Source organism: Gymnodraco acuticeps, unplaced genomic scaffold (genome assembly GCF_902827175.1).
Source record: "Gymnodraco acuticeps unplaced genomic scaffold, fGymAcu1.1, whole genome shotgun sequence".
In the NCBI taxonomy this organism is placed as follows: Eukaryota; Metazoa; Chordata; class Actinopteri; order Perciformes; family Bathydraconidae; genus Gymnodraco; species Gymnodraco acuticeps.
The window spans coordinates 3,005,621-3,018,394 of NW_022990014.1; the positions used below are offsets into that span (position 1 = coordinate 3,005,621).

Here is a 12,774-nt window from a genome sequence, read left to right on the forward strand (position 1 = left end):
ATCAGTCTGAGCTGTTAGCCAACTGACACACACACACACTCACGCTGCAGGCCATACATGTCATTGTTACCTGATATTCATGGTGTGTAGGAGAAGCAGACGCAGGAGAAGGTCATACATGCGATGTCAGAGGCGATGCGTTCACTGCCAGTCGTGGGTTTGATTGCCGCTCGTTCCTCTTCCACAGCCTCAGGCTCTCTCTACCCTCTGTCCCCCCCGCCCACCTCCAACAATCCTCAGCATCAGTCCAGCCCCCGCCAGGAGACACACAGACCTTTCTATTTTAGATTTCTAGTCCAAGTGAAAACAATGGTTCATTGTGCCGTCAGAAACACCAACAGAGGCTGAGTTTACGGTATCAAAGAGAGCCGATATCCATGATGATGAATAATCTATATAACACATACAGTACAATGTATTACTCCATTGAGCCGGGAAAGTACAAGGACTGGAATAGTTTAGATAGAAGAAATAAAGATTTATTACTCCACATTCATCTCCATAAATATGTTTCTTGTGTTGTGCGCGCAGCAACAGAACAAATCATTCAAGATAAAAATGTAATCTCGCGAAACCCTAAATTCAGGGCAAGAACTGCTTCAACTATATATCATAGTACTCCTCGGGGTGACCTTTACATTCTCAGAGTATCTTGTAGCTGTGTCAGCCAGATGGCCAAGTTACCCAGATGTAGGGCTGCTCGATTATGGAAAAAATCATAATCTCGATTATTTGGGTCAATAATTGTAATTGCGATTATTCAATGCGATTATTCATTGACATTGAAAACATCCATTTATTGAAGAAAAAAAATGCGAACAGTATGTTTTTAACAGTTGAATACCCTGAACTTTAAGTATAATTCAACTGAAAAACCAAAAAAAAAAAAAAAAAAGTAATAATAATAATTAGAAAATAATCGTTTTATTTCGATTACGTTGTTTTCGTAATCGTTTCAAGCCATGATCGTAATCGCGATTAAAATACGATTAATTGAGCAGCCCTACCCAGATGTACATATATGGTCCACTTTTAAAGGAAAGATAGTTGACATTTGTGAGATATTAGTTATATCTCACAAATGTCAACAATTAACCAGTAATATCATATAACTGGTGTCTGTGTTTGTATGGAATAAGACAAAGCAAGTGAGCCTTAAGTGTAGTTTATTTTAAGGGCAAGAATGAGTATGCATGCTCTAACTATTGTTTTTTTTTGTAAGTTAGTGTTTTAGTTAAATGTATATTCTGAACCACTGATTGGGAACAAAAACTAGTTTTAATAACGATTAGCTGGAGATTTACATCTGTATCCACATTATACAACAAAATTAAATGAGAACTTTGATTTGATTTCCTTTATGATTTGTAGCTGATTAAACCATGTGTGTTTGTTCTGTTGGGTTTGCAATAGCCCTGGGACTGTTCTTTAGTCGATTCTGCAGATAAATGTACTTTAAAATATCGCAATGAATGATCAAAGACTTGCAGCTCTGGTAAAATAAAGCTGTTTAAGTTATTCTGCAGATATCCTGATGTCTGATTATCTCCATTATTGGTTTATAGATGCATTAGCAGTGACTGATCTAATTTAAACAGAGATATAATAACCTCCTTTAGCACGCTTGACTAGATATTGTGTTACACACAATTACTCAAAGGAATATGAATGCTAACACATCAAAGCAGCAATCTGGACAAAAAGCACACCCGAAGGTTTTCCTCACAGCACTATCCGCTCTGTAAAGACATTGTTACTTGGCGTCATCTCTGCTTCTGTACATGTTTGCTTCTCATTTTCAAGTTTCCTTATGAAGCAGTGTAACCCCCCCAAAGAGATATCTTAGATTTGTATTCATATGCAAACTAGCATCCTTAGGAAAAAAGACATTCTTTTAAAGGGAAGAAGAAAGGGACTAAAGGAGGGAAAGGGTAGTTCATCTTATCACCACTCAACAGATGTTCAGACCAAATGTGTTGGTTTGCCTGTCTCGTCACTGAGGCTGAGCAGAAGCAAAGCTCCAGCGCTGGCTGCTCTGAATGAACCAAGTCAACCAGCTGCTGCTAAGGAAAAATACAACATTTCTATACTGGCTCTAATTTGCTCTGATGTGGAAGGAGCCAAAGGATCAGGATGAGAACCCTCAGCTGCCAAAAGCCTTTGGCCACACAGAAGAAAATTAATTCAATTTCAAGCAGATACAGTGTATGCTGCAGGATAGTGCTCGAGCCAGGTAGCTTGAAAAAATAGCTGAGTGGACATTTACAGAGCTGTGGACTGGGCCTGCTGTCTTTTTCCCTCTCTGTCCTGAGAAAAACAAAGCATCACAAAAACTCAGACGGGATTGCTATGAACTCTTCAGTGTTTCTACTCTGTTATAGGGTTTTCCCTTGACTCTCTTCCTGGTATTCATTTTAAACTGAAATGTAATTTAAAACCAAGAAAATCAAAATCATTTAAGTTTTGGATGCTCTTTCATTTTTGAGATTGTTCGGTAGTATAATGACAGTTATCTTGAAGAGTATACTACTGTGTCTCTGAGCTGGAACAACTACACTTTTAATTTGACTGATTCACTATGCTTCAGAGTGCTACCTTGTGTAGCCGCAGAGCAGTGACATTCATATTTTGAGGTCATTTAGTTGTTTCTATCTCCGAAGTAGCACAGCTGTCGGAAATGTGGTTGTAAAATCACGTCAATTATCTTCCCAAAGTGTTCAATGGTGCTCTGTACTGTGAATTATCCTGTTGGCCACTTGTTGGGTCAGCTGCATATTTTTGTTGACAGCTTTTGCCAGACAACTGGAATCTAAGCTTTGATCAGGAAAAGTCACAGGAAGAATCATGCAGCTGCACTCTGTATCCGGTTTAATTTGTTTAGTAATGGCATTTCAAGGTCAGACTTTACGTATGACAGTTGGTCGTGTTAATGAGGTTTGGAGAAGATGTCTTTTCAGTTCATAAACTAGTGTTCATTATGGGAACACTCAAGTGTATCCACACATAAAAAAATCCACCAGGTATTTCTTTAGGGAATAGGAAGCAGATGATGGTTTAGAAATGTTTTATGCAATTTAATTCAACCCTCTTTATGGGAACATCGGTCAGCATCTTCATTGAAGGATGCAATTACATCAAGGAAAATATGTTGGAAATTGGAGTTAACCATGTATTTAACTACAGCTTATAGATATATAGTTGTGTGTTTAATGATTCATTCTGTGAATATAACTAACACTGCTGCTCTGATATCTGATATCCCACCATCTGGTTTGCATCTGTTTTCTTTGTAAAACCTTCTAAACTATCACATAGTTGCTCACATTGTAGCATTTAATAAGGCTGATTGCAGTTAACATTTTATATCAAACAGCTGTTATTGTGTATCTGTTTATTATGATCAGCTATAACAGATACATGTCTTACTTTCCCTGTGTGAGAGGGAGGACTGGTATCCGAAAAAGACAAGTGTTGCAGATGTGAGAGATCAAAGCTGGAGCTGGATCTAACAAACAGTTCTGTGTACCTCAAAGGTCTGTTGGTAGTTCAGGAAGAGGGCAGGAATTACGGAAGACATAACAAGTTTTGAGAGGAAAGGTGTAGCCTCTAGGTCAGAAAAGTAGGTTAGTGAACTTAAGGTTTCTGGCTCAAATCCTTTGAGGTAGTGTGGCAGTGCCCTTGACCAAGACACTGAAGCCTCTCACTGTGTAGATGCTGCTCTGCTGCCAACATCTGGAATTGTAGCTGCACAGATGTATCTGTTTTCTCTGGATAAAGGTTGAATAAACAATTATGGAAATACCTGCTTATTTTCCCTTGTTTCTCTTTCCTCTTCTTCCCCTTGGTTACCTTGTTTGACTTTTCCTTCGTCGTTGTGCTCTCCTTCCTTGCGCTATCTTGTGATATAACTTCTATGGCTGGTTGATTTGGGTGAGCAGCGGGACACAGGCAAGGCCTCCACAGTTCAGGGCTCCGGAGAGCTTGTTCAGGCAGCAGCAATCAATCACGGACTAAATCCCTCCTCTCATAGGACTGCCATGTGCCAGGTGACATGGTCAACAGCTGCAGAGAAATATAAAGCCTGCAGCGGGTATTTGAATTTAAATAGAGTAAACAGCTCTGAAGAGGCTGCAGTCTGGAGAAAACACCTGAATACACTGATATCAGAACTCACTTTATTGTTGATTTGTTTAAGCATATACCAATTTAGATACATATAGACGTTTGAACAAACAAGACGTGAGACTTTGACATGGGGATTGCTTTTTTTGTGCCAGTTCTCTCAAACATTTGACATTTTTTAATCATGACCGTTGTCTTTTTTCTGGTCTATGGGTGACTATGACTTGTTTGAGAAGCAAACAGCTACAATCAGAAACCCTGGAAAGTCATTCAAAGTCATACAAAGAGGAATGATAGAAGAGTGATGTGTACAGTGTTAAACTTACAGTGTGAAGTTTAATAACATGACCTTCTTTGCAAATGAAAATCTGAGAATCTGAGCAGTAATAATAACAAATCATCCCACATATTAGTTTGTACATACAGAATAAAGGTGTACTGATATCGGAGAACTATAGAAAATAGCAGAAAACGAGGCCAAAACGAAATGGGGTTGAAGTTGCGGTGAGGCTTTAGAAGTTAACAGTTGACATGATTGTATTAGAAGACTGAAGTCCTGTTTAACCAAAAGATTGTATATCAGTTGTCAACCAGTCGTCAGATAGCTAATATTGAGCTATTTACCTCACTTGTGACCAAAGGCCATTTAAATAGTCATAATACAGCCTCCTGTGAGATTGTGTGAGTTGGAAAACATAAACACTGAACCACCAGGTGTGAAGTGTATTTATGTCTGACTCTTGTCTCTATGTGCTTCCTTATCTTGCAGACATGTCTAGAGTTGGAGCGATATCTACAGACGGAGCCCAAGCGGCTCTCGGAGATCTTCGACGAGGAGCTGGACTGTCTCTTAATGCCGAACTTCATGCAGGGTGGGGACAGCGACGAGGAGCTGATGGACCCGCTCCTCCCCAGCCTCCCAGACCAGCCCAGCCCGCCCCCTCTCCTGTTAACCCTTCCCAAGGTCCAGGCCAAAATCCTCCACGTGGCCAGCAAGACCCAAGGCGAGGCAGGAACTGAAACCCTCTCACCGAAGGACCAAGTCCTGGCAGGAGTCAGTGCCGCACAGCTCAGCGCCGCGGTGACCTCCCTAACACCGCCTTCGTCACCAGAGCTCGGTCGCCACCTCGTCAAACCCACACAAACACTGACTGCGACGGCAGACGGCACACTAACGCTCAAATTTGTGGCGAAGAAGGTAGGGTTAGGAGCAGCTAAACTGGTGGCAGCACGAGCGTTACCATCGCCGCCGAGCCGAGGAGGAGCCCTCAGCGACGGAGAGCAGGGAGGAGGAGGAAGTCTGGGAGGAGACATACCAGAGAACAAGAAGAGAGTCCACCGGTGCCAGTTTAATGGCTGCAGGAAGGTTTACACCAAGAGCTCCCATCTGAAGGCACATCAGAGGACTCACACAGGTAAGACCTCCATTACAATTACCTTCAGTGTACTCTATAATCATCATTTCAGCTGTGGAGTCCATCACGTTGGATTTGAAATGAAAAGATGATTATGAGGTTCCAGTGCTGACATTAAGCAAACATTTGACAAATTCACTTTGATATTGAGGGAGGATTGCAGGATTTTTAGCCCTTTGTATTCAGCAGACCCTTTTGATTGAATGTGTCAGTCAGCAACCAATTCAAGAAACCAGTATGGCTTTCAAAAGTATTTTTCCAATTGCTAGCATTAATCATTTTTGAAAAATTACGCTGCCACCATGTGCAATCTGCGTTAAGGATGGTCTGAAATTGGCCCCATGTCCCCCAGATTTAAGGACAAAGCAGCAGGGCAACATATAATATACTTGGTTGTCCAAGTGAGCCACATGACCTCAATCAAACTGATTCTGTGTGTCACCGCTGAAGACCAGACTACCGGCAGCAGAGCCCTGAAACATGAAGCAAAGCTGTCTGTGATGCAGGCCTGACAGAGCGTCAGCTGGGAAAATACCAAGTGTCTGATGATATCTGTGAGACTTGAAAACAAATATTGAAGATAATGACCTTATTCTACTTACCCTAAAACGTGCGTACCCTCAGCATTTTAACCTCATGTTCAATTTCAAACCCAATATGCTGAACCAGAACCAACACAAAGAAAATCATCATTATAGCATTGTTGAATGATGATGTGCCCAAGCTTCGATTAAGGATGTATCATAACACATGTACATCACAGAAAAGGTGCATTGTGCTTGTTGAAATTATCAAGAAAACCTCTGATATTTGACTTTTTAAAAACACATTATGACCTCTCTTCCATTTATTTTGCTTCTGATATGATCCTCTGGATTTAATAATTTCCTCATGAGTCTTGGTAGTTCAGGGCCAAAAGGCATTGTCTCAGTAATTGCCTGATGATTGATAGACTGGTAGTAAATGACATTGGCAATTCAGCTGTGTCCAACTGGGTCAGACATGCAGCTTTAGCTTCTAACTACTGCTGCCCTGTCGGTGACCCTCAGACAGAACACACACCAGGCTAATGTGTACGGGGGCTGTTTGCTGTGAGCGCTCAAAAATGTGGGCATGTGGAGAAGGGCTCTGGATGGATGTGGAAACATGAGTGAAGAGTGATTTGACTGTTGCAAATTTTGATGAAGTGGTGATTTGCTTGAGTTTAAACAGCATCAAGTAACCTGAACTCAGCCTGAGGTTTACTTGACAAGGATCAGCCTTATGTGTTTCTCTGATCGTATTGCTCACAACACATGGAAATTGAACATATTGCATTGGTATACCAAGCAGAAGAAGATTTTTGAAAATTCAGGAAAAGCCCTGCATTTCGACTAAAATAATGCAGACGGATTTGTTAGTAAGCGTGGTATTAATTCTCAATATCATTGATGAACAGATCCATACGTTTGAAGCTAATCAGATGTCAAAACACAAAAAAGTGTTTTACAATACTAAGAAGGATCTCTGGAGAGATGTTACAAAGATAATCACTATCATTATTGATGACGGTAGAAATATTGCATAGGCAGCGCCAGAGCCTGCTGTGTCAGCTGTGTTAAAACAGTGGTCTGATTCAAATCAATGAAGAGGCTGCTTCCTATGTCAGTGCACAGTCTGCACCTGACTTTAAAAGTAAGTTTGTGTTTTTAGGAGAACTGAACATGACTTTTTTTGATGTTGTGCGAAATCAATCAAGACACCATAGAATCGAAACTCTCTGGATTCACTTTTTAACGGTTATCATATTGGAGTTTGGGATTGTCATTAAGAGCTTCAAGTGACAGGTGCTAGTGTATCACATATTTTCCTTACTTTCCAATACATTATTTGATTTGTTTTCCAATCAAAATGCTCTCTGGATTGAACATGATGTAGCCTGTGTAACTGAGGCTCAATCCATCAGTTATCTACAGCAGGAGGTAGACCTGTACCACCTGAAGCTAGCATTATTCAACTTTAGCTTCAACAGCAGGGTCATTTACTGTATCTTGAGTGGTTCATGGCCTCCAGTTGTCATCATCCAGTGTTAGCAGTTTCCATGCTGTTCGTCAGGATTACAGTACATAGCCTGTAGACCCTCTACTGTATTAATACGGGCAACCTTGGCATCATTAATCCAGCGTGTTACAGGCTTTTATGATCCCAGCGACCGTTGCATGGCTTTAAGTATAGCATTACATTTCCGGGCAGCACCTAGCATGGCCGGGGGAACCCACAGCTAGAGCTTTAGTATAGCTAATCCAGAATTGAGCAGCTGGATTTGTGGTAGCGTCGCCGCTAGCTGCAATATCTTTAATCTTCTGGTTATTTTACAGTCGAGTCATGCTAACGAACGATGGGCATTTAAAGGCAGAATCCTTCACTGACAACAAAAAAACACCCTGGAGACACTACAGCTTGTGTGTGTGTGTGCGTGGGTGTTGCATGTGCTTTTGTGTGTGTGCTCGTGGTATAAATGTGGGGGCGGTGTATTCCCTCCCGATGTGTTCACTACAAGCGCAGCACTGTGGTTTAATTAGCTTAATCCTCTTTTTGGGTTATTATGACCATAAATCATTGAACATACATGTAGGGAGGGATTAACGTAGCATAGACTACAGGGAGGAGCAACTGCAGAAAGCCTGCACAGCATCAATGCACTTACTGCCACATAGTTCACACCAGAGGCCATTAGAAACATCATTACACCGAGCACTGTCAGGAGTTTACTGTACATGTTGCAATTGCACATAATGCGGGTAATAATAATCCTCTGTTCATATCCAAAACAATCTTTCTGAGCTGTAGCTATGATTGGAAGTTTATTTTCTCGCTCTTGTTTATTTTCCTGTTTAGGAAAATGGGATTGTTATAACATTAATAGATGTACATATTAATTCAGTAAATCTCCAAGAACCAAGTCTGTTCTGAGCCGGAGCCCGACTTTTCTTCTCTCTATTTGTTTGAAAGTCTGTATCAGTCTGTGATATCTTATAAAGGCCTGGAGGGTACAATGTGGCACAAATGTCCACTTGTACTCAATAATTAACTTATTCTATTTTTCTTCAATGTGACTTCACGACTGTCCCATTCTCGTTTTATATTTGATATACTTTATTAATCCCCATGGGGAAATTGTTTCTCTGCATTTGACCCATCCTGTGTTAGGAGCAGTGTGCTGCCATTTTGAACGGCGCCCGGGGAGCAGTGTAGAGAATGGTGCCTTGCTCAGGGACACCTCGGTAGCACTTAGTCTTGCCGGGACTTGAACTGGTGACCTTCCAGTTGCCAAGCCAAGTCCCTATCGACTTCGCCACCACCGCCCCAACTATCTATTTCAGGAAAATATTGAAGGAATACTTCAAATGTGGCTCAAACATCCACTTAGACTCAAGGATGAACTGTTTAGATCAAGTTAATCAAAGGTCAAGGTCACTGACAAATCCCACAAAATGATTTAGCCATAACGATCCATATGCTGCTTATGACAACCGTCACACAAAAGATAAACGGGGGATTTTTAGACTGATATGGACTTAAATGGCAACTTGACTGGAGGATTCATACAACCACGAGGCAGTACGTTTTTCTCTTTAAACATGAGATGGATAGTAATTTAATCTTCCTGATAATCAATAAGCAGGCTAAAACAATATTATATAGCAACTAGAAAAATATAAAGCAACTGAGATAGCAGAACAATGAACCGTTTTAAAGGAGTGTAACAGTAGTGTCTTGTACTTAAACAAATGTTATTTTTCCTGATACCTGATACAATATTTTGACAACACATTGCAGATCACAGCTCAAATGCGTGGAGCTGCTGTCAGATGATGATGTGCAAATAATCAGAGACAAAACAAATGAATAAGATAGAGACATGCTTAGAAGAGGAAAATACTAAGACTGGAGACAGGTTGGAATCTGCTACCCTAGCTCCTTTTGTGAAAAAATACACCTTCCAACAACTCCATAAACAGGCTGTCTGCTAGTGTAATAGTTGAGTGGCATTTCAGACAAAACAGAGGAAAACCCAAAACAACAAAACTGACATTCACCATCCATCAAGTGTGTTACAATTTTGACGTAAATACCCAGTATAGCGTTAATGGTGCAATACAATCCAAATGTTTTTACTATAAGATTCCTCATGAAAAGCAATTGTTGTAATAGGTTTAAGTACAAAATGACAGAAAGATCAATCTTTTCTATATTTGAAAATAAAGCAGCTTTGTTACAACCACATATTTTCTACATTAAACTGTATCGAACACAAAAAACATGTCTAGAAAATGTCTCAGCTAGAACTTGATTGAAGAAACATTCTCCAAACAATTAAATTGGCCACATTTAAATTAAAACCAGCAAAGGATTTTAGTTGATGTATAGTTGTTGGACATTTTTTTAAGACCAGAAGCACTTCCTAGCAGCTGTTAAACCTCTGATAGGTCACAGTGTTGGATGACATTTAAAAGCATTCTTTGACATTTAGGGTTTGCAAAGAAAAATGAAAACCTTTTTGAGAAACATGACTGATTTATATAGCACTCAGTTTTATTGTATTCCTCCAGTAAACGTGTGCACGCTTTTTGGTTCATTAACAGTTCTTGACCTACAAATCATGGATAATTTACTGTGTATGTCGTTATATTAAACCAGGCAGCCATCAGTTTCCATTTAATTCTATATGGTTTGAAAATCAATTAACACTACGATAACATTGAAGCTGAAATTGCTTGAGTTGTATACTTCGAGCGATAGAACTATTAACAAAGCACTTATATACTAATAAAGGACTGGCTTATCTAAAGCCAGTTGAGTAGCACTTGACATTTTTTAGCTCTATGAACCCTGATGTACTTATATGATTCTGTTTTCTTTAAGTTTGTATTTTGTTGGTCGAATGCACTTATTGTAAGTCGCTTTGGATAAAAGCGTCAGCTAAATGCAATGTAATGTAATGTAATATTTTATCATGAAAGAACAATGGTTTTGATTTTTGTAATAATTAGATTATATGCATATTTAAATGACTGCACTGAATTACCTCACAGTGATAATGACATTTTGACAATAATTAATGCAGGTTTCTTGGTCACGTTAAAGGTTTATTTAGCTGAAGAAAGTTTCAGGTTTGGGATGTAGAACAAAACAAAAACATTGAAATCAGACACATCGTTTTCAAAATGGCTTTATATGTACAATTATATAAAGATTGTACAATTATTTCATATATAGTTCATAGGTTAAAATACAAAAAAATAAAAACCCCAGCTAGAGGTTGACTTCCTGAAACCTGACCCCCCCCCCCTCAGCAGGTGCCACAGCCTCATGAGGATTGAGGAAAAACCCTGCTAACCCAAGACCTCCACTCACATATAAACCTCCACACACCCCTCTACTAAACCAACCTCCAACCTGCTCTCTCTCACTCTCTCCCACTTGCTCATTCACTTTGGGTTGCCAAGCAACTGCATCACACTCCTCCATAATTGGTTGGTGCCTGGCTGATTGTCCATGCCTGTTAATCTCTCTCTCTCTCTCTCTCTCTCTCTCTCTCTCTCTCTCTCTCTCTCTCTCTCTCTCTCTCTCTCACACACACACACATTCTCGCCCACCCCCACCACCCTTCTCTCTTTCTCTCAGTTGCTAGGTGACTTTATCACGCATCCTTGCCTTGCCGTGCTATAATTGGCTGGCGTCATGGTTGCTGTGGCGTCAGGTCTGAGCTGGCCTTGCTTCATTCCTCCAACTGTGTGTGTATGTGTGTGTGTGTGTGTGTGTGTGTGTGTGTGTGTGTGTGTGTGTGGTGTGTGTGTGTGTGTGTGTGTGTGTGTGTGTGTGTGTGTGTGTGTGTGTCTGTGTGTGTGTGTGTGTGTGTGTGTGTGTGTGTGTGTGTGTGTGTGTGTGTGTGTGTGTGTGTGTGTGTGTGTGTGTGTGTGTGTGTGTGTTATAGCATGTATGTGTGTGTTATAGCATGTATGTGTGAATGTTTGAGGGGGGTCCTATTGAAGGAAGATGGGGTTCTGTGGCCAATTACTGAAGACGAGTGTGAAACGGCCGCCTGTCTGGCACCTGCGCCCCCACTCATACCCCATATCACACACACTGACACACACAGGCAGGTTGAGAGTGTAGCTTTTCTCAAACAGGATAAGCTGCCAAGTGGTTTGCTATTGTATGTTGAAAATATTGGTCCTGTATTCAGTCCTGAGCCTCTGAGGAGTGAGTAGGAGGATTCACACATTCAGATACTGCTGCTGAATACTCAACATGGAGGATTTTTAGTTCGTTACAGAACTAGACGAAAATCTGCTTTAAAGCTCTACTAGAGAATTGGGGGCATTACTGTTGTACCTTCTCAGTTGGGTAGCTTGCCAATTCTTTACTTTAAATGTACCGGGAAAAAAGTGTGGCAGTCTAAGTGGCTCTTGTCTTAATTCATGTCTTTTAAAGGCCTTTATTGAGGTGAATTAGAAATAACAGAAGTAGAGAAATACCGATTAAATCCATTAGACCATTAGAGCCCAACCGAAAACATCAGCAGGCCAATCAGTCTGGTAGAAATACATGTTTGAGTAACAGCAAAGTATGAATGTGTGGCTCTCAAATGATATTGACTAGACTTAAGTTACCCACAGTATCAACAGTATGGTTCATTTTTCAAGTGTACATTTCTAGCTCAGACATATCCGATCTGGTTCAGCCAAAAAAGAGAGAATAGGAACCACTCTTTATGATTCTCAAGTATTGAGATGGAGTATTGGGACTAAGGATAGAGGGTGTCGTTTTTCTCATAGGCCTACTGATATTCTGAACAAACTGTGCTGTTGTATTAGCTGTAAAGTGTCTCTACTGTAGGCTATTTTTATTATATGTACAGCACTTTGGCTCGACCAAAAATCGTTTATAAATGTGCTATAAATAAAACTTGATTTGATTTGATGTTGGACTTAAATATCCAGTGTTAGTTGGACTCTATTGATAGTCCATCCTAACAGGTTCAATGTACTTGTCCTGGTCATGCTTATAGTGCCAATACAGCATGTACTGTTTGGCTGCATAAACACTTTCTCCAGTCAGATCCCAAAGCTCTTTCCTCTAAGTCCATCCTTATCCTCCAAAGTGAGTCTTATTTGGTGTTTAGACCACTTCAACTGGTTCCTCTTATTATTATTTTTTACATGTGCAGTTTTACTACCAAAACAGACTTGTG

General features: G+C 40.4%; 1 protein-coding gene across 1 annotated transcript in view; it reads left to right on the top strand.

The window, feature by feature from the left end:
- The window catches only part of klf7b (Kruppel-like factor 7b), a 60,368-nt gene that overhangs the window by 33,809 nt on the left and 13,785 nt on the right, over window positions 1-12,774 (top strand). Inside the window, exon 2 of the mRNA XM_034213390.1 lies at window positions 4,892-5,537. Within this exon, the coding sequence (XP_034069281.1) occupies window positions 4,892-5,537 (646 nt within the window). The remainder of the gene's footprint in view (window positions 1-4,891; window positions 5,538-12,774) is intronic.